The sequence below is a fragment of the Pleurodeles waltl genome, chromosome 5 (assembly GCF_031143425.1).
Source record: "Pleurodeles waltl isolate 20211129_DDA chromosome 5, aPleWal1.hap1.20221129, whole genome shotgun sequence".
NCBI classification, from domain to species: Eukaryota; Metazoa; Chordata; class Amphibia; order Caudata; family Salamandridae; genus Pleurodeles; species Pleurodeles waltl.
Genome location: NC_090444.1, coordinates 1,138,969,830 through 1,138,996,757, shown reverse-complemented (window position 1 = coordinate 1,138,996,757; position 26,928 = coordinate 1,138,969,830). Strand labels below are relative to the sequence as shown.

At 44.5% G+C, this 26,928-nt stretch overlaps 1 protein-coding gene across 1 annotated transcript in view; it reads left to right on the top strand.

The window, feature by feature from the left end:
• LOC138297097 (G-protein coupled receptor family C group 6 member A-like) overlaps positions 1 to 3,860 on the top strand; it is a 374,267-nt gene extending 370,407 nt beyond the window's left edge. The window contains exon 8 of the mRNA XM_069236598.1: positions 2,764 to 3,860. Coding sequence (XP_069092699.1) covers positions 2,764 to 3,860 — 1,097 coding nt within the window. The remainder of the gene's footprint in view (positions 1 to 2,763) is intronic.
• Positions 3,861 to 26,928: the final 23,068 nt, after the last annotated feature.

Genomic DNA, 26,928 nt, shown 5'->3' with positions numbered 1-26,928 from the left:
CCTCACAAAGGCCAGACTAAGGGAGCATTACTGGTTTCCTGGAATGGACTCTGCTATCGAATTCAAAGTAAAGAACTGTGCTATCTGTGCCAACAGTGACAAATCCAAAATAATTAATAAAACTCCTATATCTCCGGTGTCTGTCCAGGACAAACCTTGGGAGAAGCTTGCTCTGGATATAATTGGCCCAATCAACCGCAAGGGTGTGGCAAAGAGATTTGCATTTGTGTTGGTTGATTACCAATCCCATTGGGTTTTTGTAAGGATGATAAACCAGATTACCACAGACTCCCTTATAACATTTTAAAAAGACATGTTTACAATTGAAGGAGTACCTTCTACTAGTAGTACGGATAATGGTGTACAATTCACTTCCCTTGCTATGACATAATTCTTAGAACAGCTACGAATCAGACATTTGAGAACAGCGTTGTACTGTCCCAGAGCCAATGGTATGGTTGAAAGAGTTAATAGAATTATAAAAAAATGTATTCAATTAGCTTGTGCAAATCATATTCCAGTAGAGAAAGCAATTCAAGACATGCTCTGGGCATATCACACCACCCCTAACCAGATCACAGGGATCTCACCTTTCACAGCACTCAAAGGAAGGAAACCGTGCACTAACTTCTTTCCTGATTGGTTAGGAGGGGGAACGGAGGTGGTGCACAACACAAGACGTAGGAAGGACAATATCACTCGACACCAGAACAACGACAAGGAACATTATGACCGCACGCATGGAACCAAACAGCAAAAATGGTAAATAGGAGACTGGGTTTATGTTAAGAAGCTGTTGAGGAAATGTGATGAGGTCTCCAAATTTTACAACCCTATGTGCGTACCAAAAGTAAAACCCAATGTAGTCATAATGGACAATGGCCAAATGTGGAGCATGGACAGACTGGTAAAACAGCAACCCACAGGGGACAACACAAGTAATGGCACCTCATCACCGCTCAACGTCAGGCACTGGGGTGGAAGGTGTCACAAGCTACCCACCTGGCACAAAGACTATGGGGGTCATTCTGACCCCGGCGGTCATGGACCGCCGGGGCCAGGGTTGGCGGGAGCACCGCCAACAGGCTGGCAGTGCCCCACAGGGCATTCTGACCGCGGCGGTTTTGCCGCGGTCAGATGCGGAAAACCGGCGGTCTCCCGCCGGTTTTCCGCTGCCCTTCAGAATCCCCCATGGCGGCGCAGCTCGCTGCGCCGCCATGGGGATTCTGACAGCCCATACCGCCATCCTGTTCCTGGCGGTTCTCCCGCCAGGAACAGGATGGCGGTATGGGTTGTCGTGGGGCCCCCGTAAGAGGGCCCCACTTTGTATTTCAGTGTCTGCTTTACAGACAATGAAATACGCGACGGGTGCCACTGCACCTGTCGCACCTTCCCACTCCGCCGGCTCAATTCTGAGCCGGCGTCCTCGTGGGAAGGCTCTTTTGCACTGGGCTGGCGGGCGGCCTTTTGGCGGCCGCCCGCCAGCCCAGTGCAAAAGCCAGAATACCCTCCGCGGTCTCACGACCGCGGAGCGGTATTTTGGAGGGGGGAACTCTGGCGGGCGGCCTCCGCCGCCCGCCAGGGTGAGAATCACCCCTTATGTCATGAAATAGATATCTCTGACAATCAGGGGGGTTACAGTTGACGTTACTACTTATCTTTACCCTTTCTATTCAGGCCATTTATTGATATACTGTATTGTAACCATTCGGCACCATTTATGGTTCATTGTGTTATAATTTGTACTATGTCATGAAATAGATATATGTGACATATCAGGGAGGGTTACAGTTGCCCTTGCTATGTATACATTATCCTCCCAAGTCATTGTCATGTGTTGATGTACTGTAATGTGACTATTGCTTCATCATATGTAGTTATACATACATTTTGTAGGTAAGGGGATGTGTTATAATTTGTATTATTGTTTCTATTATTTCTGTTAAACCTTTTATTTGAGTATTTATATGTACAATAATGGTACAGCCCTTCCTACCTCTCTGAACATGCTGTGATGGAATAGCCTAGGAGCTGTGTGGGAGTTTGCGTTAGAACGTTGGTGTGAGGGTCTGCTGACAGGACGGAATGAAGGAAGAAGCGGCTAGTGGAGACTAAATAAAACACCTACTATACATCTCGTCTTTTCCTGGTACCTCTTGCAACAGTACCCAAACAGACTGTCAGAAGCTCCAGTTACCTTTGATGACCAACTTAGTGGTCCATGAAGGCAAGAGCACCCACACACCACCTTTTGGAGACAGAGTTACAGTACAACACCAACGTGTAAAGGAGTGCTAAATATTTTGATTATCGCTCTGCTGGTGAAATGTTGAAAACGGAAAAATAGTTCATCAAAGCACCTTGCCATCAGCCATGTCATTATATTTTATTTCTCCTGCTACTGACTTCATGTTTGTACTTAAAAAATGAAAAAACTTGTTTTTGGCTCTATACCCTTCTTGAAATAAATCTAATCAGAAACAGGACAGATTTGTCCTTTCCGCTCTTGTGTTGACTTTTATTAGTCTGCTCTCTAAAGAAGGCAGCACCTGTGATAACAAGTGCATGCTATGGTGTAACTCAAACCCTGATCACTTCCTGTGTCCAATGAGATTCTGACACAGTTCATGTCCGTTTCTTGTTGTTGCGTCACCACTGTATATTGTATTCACATTACTAAGGCAAGAAAATGCACATGATGTAAGCAGACAATGAACTCGTGTTCAGAAAGTGCTAACAAATCTATTTTTACTTTCGTTTCAGATATGGGATTCTGTCTTTCATGTAGTAACAGATCCCTTTGGGCACCTGTGAACAGCAGCATGTGTTTTGAAAAGAAGATAGAGTACCTTGACTGGACCGATGGCTTCGCTGTGGTGTTGTTAGGCCTCACTTTGCTTGGAGTCATGCTGACTTTCATAATAAGCATCATATTTACAAGGAACCTCAACACTCCTGTTGTGAAGTCCTCTGGAGGCTTGCTTTGCTATGTCATTCTACTCTGCCTTTTCTTCTCCTTCCTGAGCACTTGCTTTTTTGTTGGAAAGCCTACCACCTTCCAGTGCAGGTCTAGGCAACTGTTCTTTGGCCTCAGCTTCACACTCTGTGTTGCCTGCATTTTACTGAAATCCTTAAAGATCTTGCTGGCATTCAGCTTTGACCCCAAACTGCAAAGCATTCTGAAGTGCCTCTATAAACCTTTCACCATAGTTTCCACCTGTACTGGGGTCCAAATCATCATTTGCACATGCTGGCTATTATTCAACCCTCCCTTTGTGACTGAGAACTACTCTCTTCCAAAAACCGTCATACTGGAATGTGATGAAGGCTCGAATGTGGTCTTTGGGGTAATGCTCAGCTATATAGCCCTTCTAGCATTTATCTGCTTTATATTTGCCTTCAGAGGTAGAAAGTTGCCAGAGAATTACAATGAAGCCAAATTCATCACCTTTGGCCTTCTAATTTACTTCATAGCCTGGATCACCTTCATTCCAGTCTATCTGACCACATTTGGCAAATATTTGCCGGCGGTCGAAATGATTGTCATATTGATATCGAGCTTTGGGATCTTATGCAGCACTTTCTTTCCTAAATGCTACATCATTCTTTGCAAGCAAGAATCGAATACAAAGTCTGCCTTCCTGAAGATCCTTTACAAGTACTCGTCCAAAAGTGCATGTTGTGTTCCTATCAGTAAAGGTTTCGAGGAGCCCAGACTTTCTGCAGGAGAAACGTGCAGCAAGCCTTCCGTTATTTACACCAACAATAATTGCTATTTAGAACATAAAATGAGAGCGTCAACAATAACCCCAAAAAATAGTGAGAATGTACCTCAAAGGAGGAGGCTGTGCAGTATTTAACTAGATAATTTGCAAATTATCACTTAGTTACATCTTAGCCACTATACACAGTCTCTGTTAGTGTAGTTGAGGGGAGAGTCGTCCACTAAGCAATCCTTGTTCAATAACAAATGTGGGTCTTAAGAGACTAAGGCCCATATTTATACTTTTTTTGCGCCACATTTGCGCCGCTTTTTGATGCAAAAGTGGCGCAAACTTACAAAATACAATTGTATTTTGTAAGTTTGTGCCGCTTTTGTGTCAAAAAGCAACGCAAATGCGGAGCTAAAAAAAGTATAAATCCCATATTTATGCTTTTTTACCACCGCATTTGCGTCGTTTTTTGACACAATATCTGCGCAAACTTACAAAATACAAGCGTATTTTGTAAGTTTGCGCTGTTTTTGCACCAAAAAATTACGCAAATGCGATGCTAAAAAAGTATAAATATGGGCCTAAATTGCAGCGTGGGGTGTGGCTAGTTATTAATTCACCTTTGGTTAAATCCTATCAGTCTATTGCACCCGGTATTCCAATAGAAACACTATTTTCATAGCCAATAAAGACCTTCAGGAACAGAAATCTGGCAGCAGTTTAGGGCCAATAAGAATGACACCTACTCACAGTTTTAGGCTCTGGCATCTGGGACATAGTCTAGGAGACGATCCTCCCCGTATCTAAATATTAGCGAATCCAATTAGAGAGTGAACATCAATGTTCTGTTGAGAGGCAGAGCGAGGTAATGCCCTGGTACGCTGGGAAAGTTTGTAATATCTCCCAAGTTGATTGAGAAATCTTGTAGGACATCGGGATAAAATAGAAAGTTGGCAGCAGTTTTAAAAATCGGTGTTTTCGTTTGATCAAAGACTGTCTCTTCTGCCTTTAAATATGGCGTCCTACTGCACGTGATTCTTGGCTAAGGAATACACTGGAGTGATTTACAAAAATGCAAACAAAGACCACCTAACTGTGGTTCATGACAAGTTCTTTGATAAGTATTTGTTTTAACATCGATGTGATAGGACAGTTTTGGATGATTTCTTAGCCTGGGTTGACGTTTTCATTAATGGTCATGGAACTATCAATAAGGTCAATTTTAGTGCTAATGTCAGAGAATATTACAATAATGTCTGGACTATGAGAGTACATGACTATGTAAAATGAGTAGTAGTGCACTCTACCTTGATTCTTTGTTGATGTCTTATGACGTTGAACGTTTTTGGTTCAAAATGCGTTTCCATGAGAAGACTAAGCCCCATATTTATGCTTTTTGCAGCAAAACTGCGCTAACGCTGTTTTGTGGCAAAAAGTTTCACGCCGGCTTGCGTCATTTAACAATGCCAGCTGGACGCTGTATTTATTGAATGGTGTAAGCCGGCGCTAAACTTGGGCTAGCGTCTTAGAGGTGGTAGGGAAGATGGGGGTTGTGCATCAGAAAGTGACGCTAGCCTGGTTAGAGGCAAAAAAAAGTCGTTAACCAGACTAGCGCCATTTCCTGGCGCTCAGCCACCGAAAACATGACTCCTGTCTTGGGAAAGACAGGAGTCATGCCCACCACCCCAATGGCTAGCAAAGGGGACAAGTGTCCCCTGGGCATGGCCATTGAACCCTGTGCCCACTTTAAAAAAAAAAAAACATACTTACCTATACTTACCCTGCTTACCTGGCATGGGGTCCTCTGGTGTCCCTCTGGTGTGGGTGGGGGTGTTCCAGGGGTTTGAGGAGGGCACCTGTGGACAAATTTCTATGGTGTTTAACCATGGAAATGGGTCCACAGGTCCCCTAACGCCTGGTCTGACCCAGGTGTTAAATAATGGTGCAAAGCAAGCGTAGCACCATTATTTAGCCCCTCCTCCCACCCGTGTGTCATTTTAGAACGGGATAAATATGGGGCTATGGGGATAGCACAATTTTTTTGATGGAAACGTCTACCTTGCATCTCATTGACGCAAGGTAGGTTCACTCATCCAAAAAATATTGCAAACGCCTACATTTTGATGTTAGACATGTCTAACATCAAAAGATAAATATGGAGTTAGGTTTGCGCTGAATTTGCGCTAAAAAGAATGACGCAAATGTGGTACAAAAAAAGTATAAATATGGGCCTAAGGGAGTCATTCAGATCCTCACAGGCCCTCCACACATAACTTCCTGTCATATTTAGAGATCCTCCTCCAAGCAAAGAAATGTGTTTTTGGTCAGTTCATGGAGCTGACACAGCGGCAGCTCCATTCAATACAATGAAACGTTACAAATTGGGTGCCATTTTTGAAGCTCAGTTTGGCACAGTTTCTTTTCAAAGAAACACACTCTCAAACCTGTGGTTTTAGTTTTAAAACCAAGTAACCCGCAGAGAGTTATATCCCTACATTTGGCAGTCCATTTAGGAACAAGCATTGGTAAAGCAAACAGGTTTTGCCCATGCAATATCTATTGGTTGTGTCAATGCTTTTTAGACATATTTGTGCCCAGGCCCTGTAAACTGAATGCTACTAGTGGTCCTGCAGCACTGATTGTGCCACCCACATAAGTAGCCCCTTAACCATGTCTCAGGCCTGCCATTGCAAGGCCTGTGTGTGCAGTTTTAATACCATCTCGGCATTTAAAACTCTTTGCCAAGCCCTAAACTCCCCATTAATTACATATGTCACCCCTAGGTAGCCCATAGGGAAGGGGGCTATGTAAGTAAATGGCAGGACATGTACTTTTAAATTGTACTTGTCGTGGTAGTGAAAAAACCCCAGACCCACCAGCTGACTACAAACACACACAAACCCAATCCCCCAAGTGACACCCACCTCCTCCACACCTGGACCCCCGTCAACAAAGAAGACACTGCCAACACCATGGCCTCCATCCACTCCGGATCACCATCGGACCCCTGCCCACACCATATCTTCAATAATGCAAATATCATCATCACTCCCCACCTCTGCAACACCATCAACAGCTCCTTCAAGTCAGCCACCTTCCCAGAAAGCTGGAAGCACGCAGAAGTCAACGCCCTGCTGAAAAAACCCACGGCAGACCCAGACGACCCGAAGAACTACTGACCAATCTCCCTCCTCCCGTTCCCAGCCAAAGTAATCGAAAAAATTGTGAACAGCCAACTATCGCGATTCCTGTAAGACAGCAAGGCTCTCAACACCTCCCAATCCGGATTCCGCAATCACCACAGCACCGAGACCACACTCATCGCTGCCACAGACGACATCAGGACCATTCTCGACGAAGGAGAAACAGCAGCACTCATCCTCCTGGACCACTCCGCAGTCTTCGACACAGTTTGTCATCACACTCTCCGCACACGCCTCCATAACGCCCGAATCCGCGACAAAGCACTCGACTGGATCTCATCATTTCTTTCAGGTAGAACCCTGAGAGTCCGCCTTCCACCGTTCATATCAGAAGCCTCCAGTATCATCTGTGGCGTCCACCAAGGCTCATCCCTCAGCCCCACACTCTTCAACGTGTACATGGCCCCACTCACCAACATCGCAGGAACACACCACATCAACATAATTTCCTATGCAGACGACACTCAGCTAATCCTCTCCCTCACAAAAGACCCTACAGCTGCAAAAAACAACCTCCACAATGGACTCCAAGCCATCGCCAGTTGGATGGAAGCAAGCCGCCTCAAATTAAACACAGACAAGACAGAGATCCTCATCTTCGGAGCCAACCCCTCTTCATGGAATGACTCCTGGTGGCCCACCTCCCTCGGATCCGCACCACCTCCTACCACCCACGCACGTGACCTGGGATTCATCTTGGATTCCACACTCAGCATGACTCAGCAGGTCAACGCCATCTCCTCTTCTTGCTACAACACCCTCTGCATGCTCCGAAAAATCTTCAAGTGGATTCCTGTCGAAACCAGGAAAATTGTCACCCACGCCCTGGTCAGCAGCCGACTGGACTACGGAAACGCCCTATATGCAGGAACAACAACCAAACTCCAAACAAAGCTGCAAAGAATCCAGAACGCACCCGCCCGACTCATTCTGGATGTCCCACGCCGCCACCACATCACCCCCCACATCAGAGACTTACACTGGCTACCAATACCAAAGAGGATCACCTTCAAACTCCTCATCCACGCTCACAAGGCTCTCCACAACACAGGCCCAACCTACCTCAACAAAAGACTCACCTTCCACACCCCCACCCGCAACATTCACTCCGTCAGCCTCGCCCTCGCCTCCATTCCCCACATCCGCCACACCACCGCCGGAGGAAGATCCTTCTCCCACCTGGCCGCCAAGACCTGGAACTCCATACCGCTCACCCTTCGCCAGACCCAAGACCGCCTAACTTTCAGGTAACACCTAAAGACATGGCTTTACGACCAGTAGCTTCCCCCCCCAACGCCTTGAGACCCTAACAGGTGATTAGTGTGCTTTATAAATCTTGTGATTGATTGATTGATTGATTCTTGTCATTTTGGTCTTAGTTTATTCAGACAAATATTATCTATTTGTTTAAACTGGTGTGAAGACCTTTTTATGGTGTTTTCACTGTGTGACTGTATGAGTTATTCCACAAATACTTTACACATTGCCTTTTAAGTTAAGCCTGCCTACTCTGTGCCAAGCTACCCGAAGGTGAGCACAGGATAATTTAGATTGTGTTGTGACTTACATTGACTAGGATTGTGGTCCCTACTTGGACAGGCTGCTTAACTCTGCCAACTAGAGACCCAAATTCTAACAGCTGCAAACTATGGAACTGGGATCTAGGCTCAAGTCTCAGCGTCAGCTCAACATCTGTGATTCTGGGCAAATCACTTAAATAAATAAACAGTAATAAAGAAATAAAAAAATAAATGTGTCCTTGTGTAATGTAACTGGTGTGCATGTAAAGTGCTCCACTACTTTTGGGTTGAGTACAGCCAGAGGGCGGTGCAGGTGAAACCAAGGGGAGAGGGAGGAGCTGGCAGGGGTTAAGGAGAGGATTGCAGATGTATGCACTCGCTAACACTGCATGTGGAAAATTAAAACAATGAGGTCCTGCAGCCAGTGGAAGGACCCTAGCAAAAGGAAGCAGTATTTAGTGTAAGCTTCAGCCCACAAGGAACCCAGAGGCCGGGAGGAGCCGGTGACCAATAAGAAGGGAGGAAACAAGAGTGATGTGGGAGCCAACCGAAGATAAGTAAAGATAAGTAATGGGCAGGCTTTAAGCCCCTTTTCGGATTTTGTTTTTAATTACAAGAGACATAGCAAGCACAGGGCAAGTGCTGTGCAGGCAAAACTTAAAAAATAGTGATGGACACCCCAAGAACCCTACTTTGACCTTATAGGCCTTAAGGGTAGAAGTATAACCCAGCAGGGCCAGTGGAGGCTCTGCAGAGTTAATACAGCACTGTTCCCAACTGCAAACAAACCAGAATAACAATTAGTTTGGCTGGGCCGATTTACAGCGCCCTAAACCAGAGATTTTTAATGTAGATTCTGTTTTGGTAAGAGTGTTTAAGGTTAGTTCCTCGCTTCTGTTGTGCTATGCTAGCCCAGTATTACAAAAATGTCTCGGAGAACTTGCAAACATGGCAAACAATTTGTGGTTTATAATGTAAATATATACATATGTGCAGTAGCTTGTAAATGGAATGTTTAGGAAGAGAAAAATAATTTGTAGAGTGTGTGACCTTGACGTTGATTTGTTTCCTTCGTCATTGGCATATGTCTAGCATTGTAAACCCTGAGAAATATTTAATTATAAGAATATAACAATTCTGTATTGTCTGAACCTTGAAACTTGCAATAAGAAGTCGCTTTGAAGGTACAAGAAAATAATTCGGTGTCACAATATTTACATTTTTGGTTCAGTCCTAGTCTGTCTTTGTACAGTAATGATATTAATGGCTGGTGATTATCATTGTTTTTGTATTTTGGGCCAGAGTTTTCATTTTCATTGTATTTATTGCACTAAATTTAATGTACAACAGCCTTTTTACTGTAATAAAGAGTACATGTATGTTCTTTCTTTTTAGTGTTGTGTGGAAATAATGGCTATACAGTACCACATAACCAATTGTTCATAGATGCATATGCTTGCAGACTGGTGATTCGTGTGCAGCCACATTGCTCATGGCACAATGAAGTACAAAACATCCTTCCCTGCTATGGCCGAGAAGGCAATGAAACGTCATAGCTAGGACACAAGCTAAACAACTACGGACCTCATTTAGGGGTCGCCAGGGGTTGCAGCTGCGACCCCTGGATTGCCCTTTGCCACCCCTGGCACTGCCTTTGCGACCCCTCGCTTCAGAGGAGGCAACGTCAGTACTACCAATACAGTGACAGCTCGCTCTTATGGATGCCAGGTGGGACTCCACTCACTTAGTCTTCTGTCAATTTTATATTACACTGATAGGGAATAATAAGAAATTATTAACTATTAGTGTAATAAAACGTGAATTTGCACTTCCATGGCAGCTGAGGTAAGTAAAAATGCTTTTAAATATATGTTGTGTTCATGCTTGCAGGTGAGAGTGCCTTTAAGTGAGAGTGTGTGTGTAAGTGTAAATTTGTGTGTATGTGGAACTATAAGTCTGTCAGTGAAAGATGAAGTCAAAGGGCGCGAGATGTCACTTCTGCTGCCCCTGGCATGCTGGTGAATTGACGTCCATGTAAACGGCATTGATAAGAAAACGCCTCATCATAATTCTTTCAGCATTTATGACCCAGAATCATCAGCCTGGCCTTAACTAGACCAAAAGGTTTGCCACATATTAGTAGTGGCGTTGGAACAAGAGTGCGCCAGGTGCTGAAGCATCTCATTAAACTTGAAAGTTTGTAGATGGAGAATAAACAGTAACAAGCACTGGCATAGCCAATAGGTCTCGCTTTTGGGAGAGGTTATATATTTTTTTCTCTGCTCCACAGTAGGTATGTAGATATTAAGGGGGTCATTCTGACCCTGGCGGTAATTACCGCCATGGCGGAGGTCGGCGGTAGCACCGCCAACAGGCTGGCGGTGCTCCGCTGGGCATTCTGACCGCGGCGGTTCAGCCACGGCCAGAAACGGAAAGTCGGCGGTGTACCGCCGACTTCCCGCTGCCCTTGAGAATCCTCCATGGCGGCGGAGCGCGCTCCGCCGCCATGGGGATTCTGACACCCCCTACCGCCATCTTGTTCCTGGCGGGTCTCCCGCCAGGAACAGGATGGCGGTAGTGGGTGCCGCGGGCCCCTGGGGGCCCCTACAGTGCCCATGCCAATGGCATGGCCACTGCAGGGGCCCCCGTAAGAGGGCCCCACGAAGAATTTCAGTGTCTGCTTTGCAGACACTGAAATTCGCGACGGGTGCAACTGCACCCGTCGCACCTTCCCACTCCGCCGGCTCCATTCTGAGCCGGCGTCCTCGTGGGAAGCGTGTTTCCCGCTGGGCTGGCGGGCGGACTTTCGGCGGTCGCCCGCCAGCCCAGTGGGAAACCCAGAATGACCGCCGCGGTCTTTTGACCGCGGTACGGTCTTCTGGCGGTTCCCGCTTGGCGGGCGGCTACCGCCGCCCGGCAAGCTTAGAATCACCCCCTAAGTGTAGATTGTTTTTTTTATGGCAAGTGAAAAGATTTACCACCAGGCCCCACCTGAGACCTTACACAGACTAGAGCAAACTAACAGACTAGAGCTTTCAAATTAGCCCTCCCAAGAAAGTAAGTAGCAGGTCCCAAGTGAGTAGCTGGCCCCAAGAGCCTAGGTATGTTACCTAGGTCGTTTTTTTTTTTTTTTTTTGTATTGCATGCTGGAATTTGTAAACAGTTCCATAAATTCCGAATTCAAACAAAAATTATCTGGGCGAGCTTCATTAAAAATAAAAAAAGGTGCTTTGCTATGGAATTACTGCGTCAATTTGAGGTATTAGTTTCGGTTTTACTGATTCTGTGTAAAATTAATAATCTGAGGCGACCGCATGTTCATGAAAAGTCTAAGAAAATAAAACGTTTTTGTTTTAATGTGGTTACCAAAACGTTGAGTGTAAATAAAAGCCCATCTACCGGCACCACTTTAACAAAAACAAAAAAATATTCACAAGTCCGCGATGGCTGCGAATCACCTACCCCCCATTAATATGCCTAATATTTTTCAAGAGGCCATCCCGAACAGAGAAAAACAAGTGTTATTCTTACAAGTCCTGCGTCTCTAATGATCACCAATAAGCATTCCTGAAGATTGCTTTACTTTATGTCCTCATCTAGGGGTTTTAGGATGTCTGATGTTGACTGGATGGCCACTTTTAACAGCTAAATGTAATTAGGCTATGAAACAAAACTGTGTGTATGTGCTTGTTTGTCATGTTTTGTACGTGTGCGCCCACATGCGGTGTGCGTGCCCGTGTGTTATATTTGTGGTGATTGGATAGGGGTCAATAAGTTTATGTAATATTGTAGTCCTTTAAAAGATAAAACAAAGAAATGTTGCCCAAGACATGCGTGGCTTTATTAAAATATTCCCCCTCCCTTTTCCAAGATAAAAGTAGCACACAGATTTATGAAATGATGTCTTTATTTATGCGGGGGCAATGTTCTTTCTGGAAGCTGCTTGAAGACAGTAAGGCATTTACCCCGCATCTCTGGTGCAGCAGAACAAAAGAAAGGGGGCGACCTCCTTTAGGCCGAGATGTGCTCAAACAGTAACAGTAAAATTAAATATTCCCATTTTTTTTAAATGGATCAAATCCACAGTGCACTTTTTGCATAAAAAGGACAAAAGCAAATTAGGTTTTAAACTTTTCAGGAAGACATTAAATAAACACTGAGAACCTTTGCTGTTTGTATATTACGATGTCGGGAAAAGGGGAATGTGTACATGTACATTTATGAACTATCAGCGAGAGAAAATTATTTGGTCACAGTCACAATCTTTAGATGGAGAAAACAAAATGTTACTCAATTTAGGTAAAGGTCAAAATATTAATTGGCACACTCGTTACAGGCGTCAATGGAGCTAAACACTCACAACTGACACTCTGCTGTTGTCTGCCCATCGTGTGTTCGAATCCTGGCACGGTCAAGTCAGGTCTCTAGTTCTGCAAGATATGTGAAGTGAGTGCCATCGCGCTGCATTACAGCAGCGCCTGTTACTTATAGCCCTTATGCAGGGTAGAAGGGCATTATGAGGTGATCTTAAAAATCAAGTTCAGTTATAAAATGGTGCACACTAAATTCGCGTATTTTGGGCAGGTGCAAAATGTGTATAATATTGTCCAGTTGTGGTCAGGAAAAATTCACCACTGCACATGAAAGGGGCTGCAGTTTATGTGGGTACAAAGCTCAATTTCGAGTTATATGTTTAAAGGACTCTGCGGCATTCAAGAGCTGCACAATTGAGGTAGCAGGGTTGCATTTCTAAAGGCAACACAGTGGATCTGTGCAAAGGTTTTTCGGTCCATAAATCTACTTTTTACAACTGGTATAAAAGAAAGTTAGCTCTGCACATCAAAATTCAGAGGCTCGGGTGAAATGGGATTAAACAGAGCGAAGAGGTGTAGAAAGGGTTTTGTACCTCTAAGGCCCTCAGATGAGAAAACTCCTGTTTGAAAACCAACACTGAAAACCAGGTCTCAGCGCTGCCTGAGCCCAAGAAAAACAGCATTACATCAGGCCGAATGTAAACAAGAGGCGCATGGACGTAGAATGCCGAGGCTTTCCATACTGGAGTCCTTGCAGTGCCAATGATCAGCTGCGGGGCACCGTGCTGATAAAATCAAATGTGCACAATGGTGAAGCATGAGAGCGGGTGGCTTGCTAATAAAAGAAAGGCACATGATTCCAATCAAGCTGCAATTCGAAAGGCAGGGGTGCAACTTTGTGGAGGAGAGCCACCGCATGCCGCTGTGCAGAAACCAACAAAACAAGCAGCTACAGGCGCCAAAGCAGAACACAGGCACACATTCACATGGGCAAAACACAAATACAAAAAATAAATTTAAACAAGCATTTGGAATGCAGTAGTCTCGTGTTTGCTCGAGTTAGAGCTCATAGCGTTGTAATTTACTGACTGGACTTTTATTTCCACACAGACTGAAAACAAAACAAACATTTGAACTGCAATAGCTCTCGTGTTTGCTCGAGTTTCAGCTATTAGCGTTTTCTTGCCACAAACTGAAAATAAAAAGTAAAACAGTTGACATAAGCAGCCGGTTCAAAGCGCTGCTGAGCTCGCAGAGACATACAAAAGGAACAATGTGCAAGGGAGAGTAATGAATGGAATAAACAAAGTCACACATCACTGCAGATGAAAAGTAAGTAATAGACTAGAGCCCTGTTAACAGAAACAGACTGGGGCCACTGAAGCATCCAGCGCTCTGGTCAAATGCTATTAGCCTTTGAACAAAGTAATCCCTAAACACATGCTTCATAGGCACAAGTGGAAGGGTACAAGTACTAGGGCCATGCTCTAAGGGAGTGTACAACTGTTGAAAAGGTGGGACAAAGAGCAAGGATTGACTACTAGCAAGCAAGGATTTTTTAGGGACTCTGAAACAAACCAGTGAAAAAGCAGAGACCCCACAAAGAAGTATAGAAGTATATACTAAAGTATATACAAGAGGCCTCGAACGCTCGACCTAAAAAGGCCATTGGCATGTTTTCCTCTGGCTACTCGTGTTGTCTTCAAACAGACTGCCAAACACCCGCTCTGCCTTTAGTGAGGTGATGTTATTGGCCAGCACCTAAACTTTAATAGTTGTTCAAGCACCACTGTAATTTTCGTTGTAGCCAATATGTCAATAATATTTGAAATCTATCCAACTGTGGTTGGCCCTCATGAGTGCTAGCTCAGTCGCAATTCTGCCGATAACAGTTACCAGCAAAATCGGGCTTAAACGTAATGCGGAAAAACCTCATTCATAACGTTTTGTAACACCTAGCAAAACACACAGTTTAAAAACAGGCCTAAAATGAAGAATAACCATATGATTCAGATTCAGAAATACCGTGCCCAAATTTATAAGGGAACAACTCTGAGCCCTAGGACACCTCGGCATTGCTGTTTCCCATGGATGTAGTAATGCCAGCTGCAGCAATACCACTTTGGTTTGTTTCCAGTCCTTTTGAAATGAATGCCAAAGTGTATGCAGAGGGCAGAGACTGAAAACATGTTCTTCAGCTCATTAGACACTAAGGTTAGGCATCATTGTCGAAAGAATTATGACTCTCTGGTTATCCTAAAATTAGTAGGATGTATACAACAGTTAATGCACCCTGTACATTTTAAATACAGTGCTTACATTCTCATGGTGTTTATATGAAAAAGAACACCTGACAGCAAAACATAATTAAATAATAATAAATACCCAAGAAATCATATAGTATCTAAAGTCGATTCGCTGATAAGAATTTGGTAACCTCATGTGTCAAATCATTGAAATCGTCTGTCATTTGTGATGTGAATTGCCATTTTGTGAGTGAGATCATGAAAATTGCATTTGGTGTGAGTTATGGTTTGTATGGCTGATGTGCGAGTTATGTATGGGGAAGGGCTAACCATAGGAATTTTTTGGTTTTAAGGGATGTGTGTGTGTGTGTGTATGTGGATACTAATGTCATATCGGTCATCTTGACAGTGCAATTAAGAATCAAGCTAAAAAAGGAAGATATCTCTTTTTTAGGTCTGGCGATAGGCATTTTGTTGTCTACTAGTGCTTACATCATGTAATACACAGAAAGTGGTTTCAGATTTACCATCAATCACGCTGACTCATAATGTTAACATACATTTAGGATAAACAGGGCGCACAAGAGGGGCTTAAAGGGCATTGGAAAGGGACAGGAATGCAGATTGGTAGGGGTAGAAGTTGTGAAATAACCAACATTTTTTAAGCCTTTCCAAACAGAGAGAGGAGAGAGTGTGTGTCCGTTTTTGTTTGTGTGTGTAAAAACTCCTGGTGAAATCCGACAGACATCTCACCATTCCCGACTGACAGCAGTTGTAATCAACTATTTATCACAAAATACTGTTATAAGGGGGGTATAACAGCCCAAACCCCTCCCCCGAAGCTACGCCACTGCTTTTATCTCTGAGTCCAACACATGATTTGAGCCTCAGTCAGTCGCACATAGGCATCATTGGTGTGATTTAAGCTACCTGCCAAGATCTAATTTTACATGTGGCAACCCATCCAATAAAGTCATGGCAAGATGCCCTTCTAGCAAGACATGCATTTGTGGTCAGGAAGGTGCTTGGACGTCTTGCCAACCACAACACGGCGTCTTTTCGGACGTCTTGGTATCTATATAGGCTTTTAATCATGCCCACCTCACGTCCATCACTATCACTCGTTCATGGAATTGCCTTTCAAAAATCCTTTGTTTTCGTTGGTAAATGCTTTACATTTGTCCCTCCTTGAGGCGGTTTTGTTACCGCCTTGGGGACCAATCCTGTTACATGGATAATTGCACGTTTGCTAATATGTTTGACTGACAGCAAACTTCTTTTTCCTTTTGTGTGTCTCCTTCGCGAACACGCTCATAGCGGCCGTGGCGCTTTGAATTGGCTCGCTCATGTCAACTGTTTTACATTTCATTTTATCTTTTGTGTGTCTTTTAGAGTTGCCAGGCTGTAAACATTGTGCTTTTTGTTTGTTTCACTAAGTTATTCACATTTGATTGGCCAGCTAAAACAGTAAACACTGCATATATTTCATGTTCTTAGTGCAGTCAAGCAGGTTTTAAATAGTGCTATGTCTGTCTCATGGTTAGTGTTGCAAGACAGCACGAGGGGAAAAGCTGCCTGTTTGTACAGTGTGTTTAGTGTGGGATGCCACATCAGAGGCAGAGACACTGGACTATTGTATGCTGCTTAGTGTAGGCACACAGAGACTGTAAACACTGGGAAGACACAGAGGGGAAAAGCACTGACCATAAGCTCTTCACTGCTTGTATTGTGTTCTTAGTACAGGCAGACACACAGGAAAGGAGGAGGCACTGCATTGTTTGCACCATGTCCTTAACGTGGACAGGCGCAATGAACAGCAGTGTTAGCACGTCAGACCTTAATAAGTAAACTTACAAGGGGACGATTAACTTTTTGACTTACAATTAAGATGATCCCACCATAACTCCAGTACATGCAAATCAATAATCAATAATCAATCAGTAACAACAATAATCAATGATAATCAATGACATTAATAATCAATGGAGTCAGTAATTTTCACACACCATGACTTCTCAGTCATGAATAACCACACCTTTAAGTAAATGTTAGAATATTTATTTACCTATATTATCAATGCTAAAGTCATGTAAAATAATCTCAAAATCAAATGATACACATACAGAAAAAACACTTGCTGTCCAAAGCGACGGAAGAAACGGAATCTAATCAAAGCTTGAACTACTACACATTCTAAAGGTTACAGTGCAAATTAATAACAAGAACAATTGCACAAACAATATCACATATATTTAGATTCAGCAAAGAATTTCATCAAACATTATTCCCTAATGGCAGACGTTCATTAGTGAGAATACTTATCTAAGCCAGATTTGCATCAGCATGTTGGGCTTCATGCAAAACAATTTAGTAAACATAAATTTAGAAAACATCTAACTATGACTCTATCAAAAAAGTGCAGTTGGTATGTAGAAAGAAAAAGCAAATAGGCCTAACAAACACATGGGTACAATAATACCTTTCCTCAAATGGATCGGCAAGCTAAGATAGTCTTCATCATCAGGACATCAGTTCAGTTGGCAAGGCATCAGGATTCAGCATCAAAGTTCAGAAACGCAAAGTCTTTAAGCATTAAAGTTAAGCATGTCTCTTGTCAAGACGGAAATGGGCAAGAATGGGCTGTCTTCCCTCAGTGCAGTCCTGATAAGCTAAATTCCCTAAAACTACTTCCCAAGTCGTGATTGGTCAAGGGATCATATGTTCGCACTTATCAAATAAAACTAAAACTTCAAATCTATGAATTCTACCATTACTCCGTCCACATGTCGCTGATTGGCTTTTTCTGCAACGTCCTCATCATCCGGCTCCTCAGGTAACAATATTGTTGCAGTTTATACTCCAGTCAGTGTCTCCATTGTTCTCCTCCTGAGAAAGTCAGTCTTACACACATTACACACATATTGTTACATTTAGCAAGAACAGCATCTTCTAGCAATCGGTTCCCATGAGAAAGACTTTTAGCTCAGAGCACATTTAAACAGTACAATGGAAAATCACAGTTTAAATCTGTAGGACAGCCATTTATTAAACGTTAAGAAATACAGCTTGACATGAGGCGGGGCAACTAGGCCAAGACCTTCGCTAAGTTAAGGCCTATAACGAATAAACCTAATACATAATGCATAACTCTTAATATGTCATATTACTGCATTAATCAAACATATACTCAACATTTCATATTAATAAACTATTAATAAGTACACTTCGTGGCCATTGGCAGCCACTCATCGTGATCACATTTTCAAATGCGTGCATTATTTTTCTACGTTATTACATTTTCTACACAATCCATCACTCGTAATACATGAACACTCATTTATAATTTTTATTAAAACACCTGCACTAGCAATCCCTCCTCTGATGACTAAATGTGTCATCACACCAACTATCACCCACAAATTTTTGCATCAGCTAAAATTCTGTCAATCCAATCCCTTAATATTTTTGTTCCCTTTTCAAATTTTCCCTAAACAATTTTTCCCTTTTTCCCTCCTCTGGTCATTCTATGACTTTTTCAATTTAATCCTTTTGCACAATTTACATATTCCCCATATTCCAATTAGGCAAACCACAATAATCAATAACCCCTGCAAGATTTTCTTTAGAATCCCATTCCAAATGTTGCTGAGCCAATTTCCCACTGAAGCAAAACCTTTGCCAACCTTTTCCCAAACACATGGTTCTTTCAATTCTTTCAAATCAGCACTTTCATTAGTCAGATTAGTCAGATTAATAATTAAGGCCCTCATTATGACATTAGTGGTAAGTCCCGCTTACCGTCATGCTGACTGACGCCAACATACCGCCGCTGCCACGGTTTACCGCTACCCATATTATGACACACAAATAGCAATCCATCACTATACAGACACACACATAAGTCCGCCAGACCAAAGGTCAGTGATAAAATGGAGGTAGCCAAATCCACACTGTTATGCCAACAGAACTATGCCCACTGAATTATGACCCACGAATCACCACAGCGAACATTCAACCGTGGTAAACCTTGGGCAGTACATACTGCCGCACTCAAAATACACACATGCACATACAAAACAACACTACATTGGACAATTTGAATAACACACACCTGACACCCATACACACGCCACACCCACACACCCACACCACTATAAAACACACACACACATTACCCACAACCCTTTACGACTCAAATAAATTGCCACTAGAGAGAGATACAGCAAGAGCACCCACGCAACCAGAGCCACAGAACACCATCACCCATACACCATCCACGCACCTCACAGCACATACCCCAACACATTACCCCACACACACTCACACACACCACTCACACTACACCCATGGCACAACAAAGACACACCAGGTTCATGGGTCATAGTGGAGGAAATCATTCGGGTAGAGCCACAGCTATTTGGATCACAGGTGCAACAGACATCCATTGCTAGGTAGATGGAGCTATGGCGGAGAATTGTAGACAGGGTCAACGCCGTGGGACAGCACCCAAGAACAAGGGATGACATCAGGAAGAGGTGGAACGACCTACGTGGGAAGGTGTGTTCCGTGGTTGCAAGACACCAGATAGCAGTACAGATGACTGGTGGTGGACCCCCACCTCCTCCCCCACAACTAACAATATGGGAGGAGCAAGTCTTGACAATACTGCATCCTGAGGGCCTGGCAGGACTAGCAGGAGGACTGGACTCTGGTAAGTCAAATCTCTATTACTATCACACCCATACCTGCATGTCATCACATACCCCCCCACCCACACCCTCACTCCCATCACTCCACCACCTCACATACACCCCACCATCACAACCCACCCCTCCCACTACCAAGATCTGCATGCAACACCAATGCACGGACACCCATCACAGACCTGCATGGACATCCATCACCAAAGCATGCACACTTGAGGCAATCACCTATCCAACCAAATCACCACTCACACAAGCCTAAGCTGCCATGGCAATCACAACCATAAAAGGCAACACACCCAAGCGCAATATGTCACACGCAGAAACAATAACACTGCACTGACATCCCCACAGGTCCCCCACACAATGTCACTGGAGAGGAGGTGCCAGCAACAACCAGTCCCCCCACAGAAGAAGCCCACAGTGATGACAGCAGCTCTGCACGCCTGGATCAGGATGACCAACCTGATCCATCAGGGACCTCCGACAGTCGGTTACCCAGGCACAGTCCCATACCATCACAGAGCCTCCCCCCTCAGGAAACACCAGCACAGCACCCACCCAGCAGACCCATACCTCTGTCCCCAGGACACGTGAATCAGCAGTGTGTCCACCACTACAGGGACACCAGGCCACACCACAAACACAGGACGATCAGGGACCTGGGGTAAGTGGCAGTGGGTACACCGTTCAGGGGACAGAGGCACAGGACAACAGGGAAGCTGGGAGGACTACTGTGCGGCAGGGGGAGGACAGGCTCAGGGAACGGACTCTCCACGAGGCACTCACCAACATCCTGGGAGCATACCACCATTCCCAGGAGACTGTGGGCCAGATACTAGCCAAGTTGCAGGAGAATCAGCAGCTGCAGGAGGGACAGTACCTGGGGATCAGGGAGGACCTGAGGGAAATCCACACTACCCTGGTCACCATTGCAAAGGGGGGGGTTGGCAGACATGGCCAACACCATGAGGGAGGCATTGGCACACCAACGGGCCCCTGACACTAGCCACACAGATGAACAGCCCTCCACCTCCACTGACGCTAGTGGACAGGAGGCCCCGCCACAGGAACAACAGGCCACCAGCTCCCCACCCCCTTCAGAAGGAGGACCACCCCGCAATCAGTCCTTCCGATCCAGGCAGAAGCCAGAGAACATTGCCAAGACCCCCGCCAGGAAATAAGACTCTCCTGATTGTCACCCTTGTGTCCCACTCTGTCACCCTGTCCGTCTTGAACTGCCATTGCTTCACTTCCTATGCCCCCTTGGACAATGCACCTGTGATACAAATAGACTGGAACTCTTACCTGGACTCTCCTCCACCACCCCCCAGCCTATAGCAATACTGCATCCACTTATTAGCACATAAATAAACATCCTTGTAAAAAATACAAGTAGTGAGTCTGTCAAGTGATTGAACTATGTATTGGTTTAAACATCTGTAGACATTGCAATTCAATTGTACAGTACTGTATACATAGGTATGACCTGCATTTTGCTGCAGTCAATACACCAGGAGCCAGAGTGGGGCACAGATATCTGTAAATAGACATGTCAAAGGGTACAGAAAGTGGCCATATAGTGGGAATATCAGCCTGTCAGAGAAAATGTACAATACAAAACTGCAATGGAAGATGAAGTTACAGTGTCTTACCTGTGTGTTACTGGAAGTACTGTTGTATGATTGATTTTCTATTGTCCACATCCTCATCCTCTGCCTCATCTTCGTCACTGTCCACAGGCTCCTCCGCTGCCACACACCCATCTCCAGCCTCATCCTCCTGCAGAAAAGGCACCTGGCGACGTAAGACAAGGTTGTGCAACATGTAACACCTTCTTGGGTGAGTAGCACAGGGAACCACCTGTTGGATGTAGGCACCGAAACCTGGCCTTCAGGAGGCCGAAGGTTCGCTCTAATTCTTCTTGTTCGCCCATGTGCCTCATTGTAACATTCCTCTGCCTTTGTCCTGGGATTCCTCACTCGGGTCAGTAGCCATGAGAGGATTGGGTAACCAGAGTCACCTGCAAATACTGAGGGATACCTGTTAGCCAGACACTAACCCTGAGGACCAAACCCATACCCATACACCAACGTACACTGGGTGGGGACCATGGGCTCACCTATTAGCCACACCCTGTGCCTCTGGAATTGAGCCATCACATATGGGATGCTGCTATTCCTCAGGATAAAGGCATCATGCACAGACCCAGGATACTTTGCATTGACATGGGAGATGTACTGGTCCGCCAGGCACACCATCTGCACATTCATCGAGTGAAAGCTCTTTTGATTTCTGAACCCCTGTTCATTTCTCCGGGTGGGTTCAAATGCAATATGTGTACCATCAATTGCCCAAGTGATGTTGGGGATATGTCCTATTGCATAGAAATCAGCTTTCACTGTGGCCAAATCCTCCACCTGGGGGAAAACAATGTAGCTGCGCATGTGTTTCATCAGGGCAGACAACACTCTGGTCAGCACTATTGAGAACATTGGCTGGGACATTCCTGCTGCCAAGCCCACTGTCACTTGCAACGTGCCAGTTGCCAAGAAATGGAGCACAGATAGGACTTGCACAAGAGGGGGGATCCCAGTGGGGTGACGGATAGCAGAGATCAGGTGTGGCTCCAATTTGGCACACAGCTCTTGGATTGTGGCCCTGTCAAGTCTGTAGATGAGGATAATGTGCCTGTCCTCCATTGTGACTCGCAGCGGAGGGTAAGACAGTAAGTTAACACGCTGTCTCTCTCCTGCCTACATCACCAAACCTTAACATTGCACAGAGTATTTGGGCAAGCTAAACTGTTTGACAACTGGTTAATGTTTTAACTAATCTTTTAAAGGAATGTTTTTAATGTAAAACGCTCATTTTGCACAATATTGTTTGTGGAGTCAGTCACTCTTTTTGGCATAGACTGTGATTTCTTTCTCCACCCGCACCGTGGTCTGTGTCTAGAGGCCTAGGTGGTGGGTGTTTAAAGAACATCATTTTCAGCCGCCATTTACCTCCTTCAGAAAGATACTATTGCGACTGCCATCTTTGTAGGTCAGTGGCATAGTTTCTTCAGCATCCGGGCTATTTTTAGCCCAGATGCAAGCGACGCACAGCGGACGGTAAGACAGTAAATTAACACGCTGTCTCTCTCCTTCTGCCTACATCACCAAACCTTAACATTGCATTTGGGCAAGCTAAAATGTTTGACAACTGGTTAATATTTTAACTAATCTTTTAAAGGAATGTTTTTAATGTAAAACGCTCATTTTGCACAATATTGTTTGTGGAGTCAGTCACTCTTTTTGGCATAGACTGTGATTTCTTTCTCCACCCTGCACCGTGGTCTGTGTCTAGAGGCCTAGGTGGTGGGTGCTTAAAGAACATTGTTTTCAGCCGCCATTTGTCCTCCTTCAGAAAGGTACTATTGCGACCGCCATCTTTGTAGGTCAGCGGTATTGTTTCTTCAGCATCCAGGCTATTTTTAGCCCAGATGCAAGCGACGCGCAGCGGGTGCGCCTAAGGCAAGCCCGTCTGCGCCCGTCCACGCCAGGACGAGCCTAGAGCCTAGCTCTTCTGGTATAGGTACTACAAGAGAGGTGAGAATTAATGATGACTCAGAGGCCCTTCATGCACTAAGCACTACTATTCAGAGCATCTGTATTAATACCGTAGATCTGGGGAACACCGAACACCAATGTTCTATCTGTCAATGGGTCCTGCAACGGACGCTAGATCCGTCAGTGGCTCTGGACGTTAATAAAAATGTAATTCTCTTAGTTAATTGTCGCACTTTAGTGGCACATAAACTGGACATATACTTACTTCTAGAGCAGACCAAACCTATGATTCTTTTTTTGACTGAAACTTGGTTACATGAAGGCTCAGCTCCTGATGTCATAATGGCATTACCCAATGGATATCGAATAAATAGACTCGACAGAGGTACCAGGGGAGGGGGCATCGCACTAGTTTATAGAAACACATGCTCAGTCAATGTGCACTCACTGCAGATTACAGGGTGCGAAAGCATGTATTTCTCCATCAACATGAATCCTCATTTTACTTTATCAGGTGTTCTTGTTTATCGCCCTCCAGGGCCTATTGAAAATTTTCTGCACTCCTTGGCAGAGAACATTGCGGAGCTTGTTTGTACTAAACCCAATTTTACACTTTTGGGTGACTTTAATATACATGCGGAAGAAGTAGAGAGTTTAACAGCTAAATCATTGATTGCATATATGAATGCCTTTAATCTAGTGCAACTCACAACAAGGGTCACACGATTGATCCTGTCTTTTCAATTGCTACAGAATTAACATCTTTGATATCTTGTCCCTTGGCATGGTCGGATCATTTTTTGATAAGGCTGGAGTTAACGATGCTTAGGCATAAGACACTGATTTCCAATATTCCTCCTCTGTCCAGACGTTGGCATAAGCTCAATGCTGATGCCTGGATTAATATACTGGAAAAGAATAAGCCAACCAGTCAAAATAATGTTACCGACATGTCAAAATCCTTTAATAATTGGATCTCTGGTAGTTTAGATGTACTCCTACCTCTTTCTGCCACAGAAAAAGGACGATGTGGGCTGAACTCACCTTGGTTCACCTCACTTCTGCTTCAATACAAAAGGGACTGCAGGAAATGGGAAAGGAGATGGAGAAAGTCACAAGATGAAACTATAAAACAAGAATATAAGAAAGCAATTAGACTCTATCACCCTGAAATTAAAGCTGCTCAGACTAGGTATTACACCATAAAAATGTAACTGGTGGCCAACTCACCTAAAGAGATTTTTTGTGTCCTCAATGAGATCACTCAGCCCCAAGAGGATTTAGTATCCCTGGACGCATCTCATGATCATGTCAACAATTTGGCTTCTTTTTTTCAACAAAAAGTCTTAGATATTTACTCGACCTTTCCTTGTGCCTTGAATATTGCACAGAAGGTTCCCAAACAAAAATCAATGGATGTTATGATCCTGTCAGATTTTTCTCCAATACAGGAAGAGGTCGTGAAGAGACATCTTGTAAATATTAAATCAGGCTCCCCTCTCGACCCAGCCACGCCCCAGGTACTATCTATAGGTGCGCCAGTGACGGTTCCCGCAATCACGAACCTTAGGAACTCCTCACTGGCCTCGGGGTAGTGACAGAACTATGGAAACACGCTATCGTCAAACCACTCCTGACAAAACCTAATCTTGATCCTGGACCTCTTAGTAATTATAGTCCCATCTCATTGTTGCCGGTCCTATCTAAGATAGCTGAAAGACATGTTCATTCTCAGCTTTCTCTTTTAATGGAGGACAACAAGATTGTGCACCCCACCCAGATGGGCTTTAGACCATTACATGGTACTGAGACCGCACTGATTGCTGTCACTGAAGAAGCTAAAAAGCAATTAGACAGCAGGATAGAAACTGCTATTTTCCTCTTGGATCTCAGTGCTGCTTTTGATACGGTGGATCTGAATATAGTAAAGGACAGGTTACAAGATATTGGAATTTCCGGGTTAGCTTTAGACTGGATTATTTCATTTATCAATGATAGGTCATTTCAGGTATTAGACAGATCATACTTCTCTAACCGTATCATTAGCAGTTGTGGAGTCCCTCAGGGGTCTTCTCTCAGCTCTCAGCCCTACTTTATTTAATATCTATGTGCCCGCCACTGGCAGGAATTGTCCAGCCTTTTGGCCTGAATGTGGTGTCGTATGCAGACGACAAACAACTAGTCGTAACTAATCGTACCTCTGTCACAAGACTCTTGTTCTATAAAAATAACATTTGGGCCTTGTCACCAAGCTGTTGCTGCTTGGATGACAGGAAGTAAACTAAAACTTAATGATGATAAAACGGAGGTGATGATTTTTGGGCGACAAACATAACCCTCCACGATTCCTGCAACAACAGATGGTATGGGCTCTTTACCACCTCCTAAAGAACTCATTAACATTTTGGGGGTTTGGCTTGACCCACAACTGTCTATGGCCCATCATGCTAATAGAATAGCGGCCACTTCTTTTAGCCTTCTTAGGATGTTAAGGAAGATTTTTAATATTTTACCCTTTATAACCAAAAGACTAATTGTCCAGGCATTAATTGGGTCCCAAATTGATTACAGAACTGCCTTCTTCATTGGCTCTCCGAGTTATGTCATTAAAAGATTGCAGAGAGTACAGAATGCCTCGGCACGTCTACTGCTGGACGTCCCTAAGCGAGAATCTATAAAGGCTGGAATTTCCTCGCTACATTGACTTCCTGTGGCCAAGAGGATACAATTTAAGGCACTGTGGTATATGCACAGAGCATTGCATAACCAAGGTCCAGAATTGCTGAGATCTTTAGCTTCTTTTTACTCACCTAACTGATCACTTAGATCCTCCTCAGCACTTCTGGCAGTGATTCCGAAAGTGAAGAAAGCTAGATGGGGTGGAAGATCTCTGACATACCAGGGGGCGAAGCTTTGGAACTCCCTCCCTTTTAACATACGAGCAATAAATCAAGAACTTTCCTTTCGGAAGGCCTTGAAGACATGGCTATTCAAAGCTTGATTCCCAATGTACTACTCTGTGATGTTATTGTTCAGTTTTGAGTGCTGCGAGGCCTTCGGCAGTCAGGCGCTATATAAATTTATATAACATAACATAATATTGTTGCCATGTCCACCAGGGGTCTGTACACCGGGGTATGTCTCCAGCTCCTATTCATCCTCAGCGGTTGTAACTAGGGGGCAAAACGATGACAATCTGGTCAGTATTCAACATTTCAAAAATGTACAGTGCATTGCATGCTGTGACAGAAACAGTATGTTGTTGTATAGGCCCAAATGGTGCCTATGTGTGCTGTGACGCAGGTAGGTGCCATGGCCTGCCCTCCCCCATACTGGCCCCCACCTGTCCTGCGTGGATGGACATGTTGAGTTGAGGTAATGCCACTGACATTGTGTGCTGTTGCGGGAGGCGGTCGAGTACCGCTGTGCAACTCCTCATTGGTTGTCATTGGGCCCTATGGGTTACAGTAGCCAATGGTGATGTACGCCGGCGGTGGCAGTACGCACCGCCGCGGACGTGACCACCATTCTCTATCAGTTCTCTCACTTGCTACCTGACCTTCAACATGAGAAGACCTACACTGCATGTGCTGCTGTGACCTGTTTCTGGAACAGACCATGGCTCTTGTGACTGGGAAAAGAGCCCCTGCCTTCACAGCTGCAGAGTTGGGGAGAC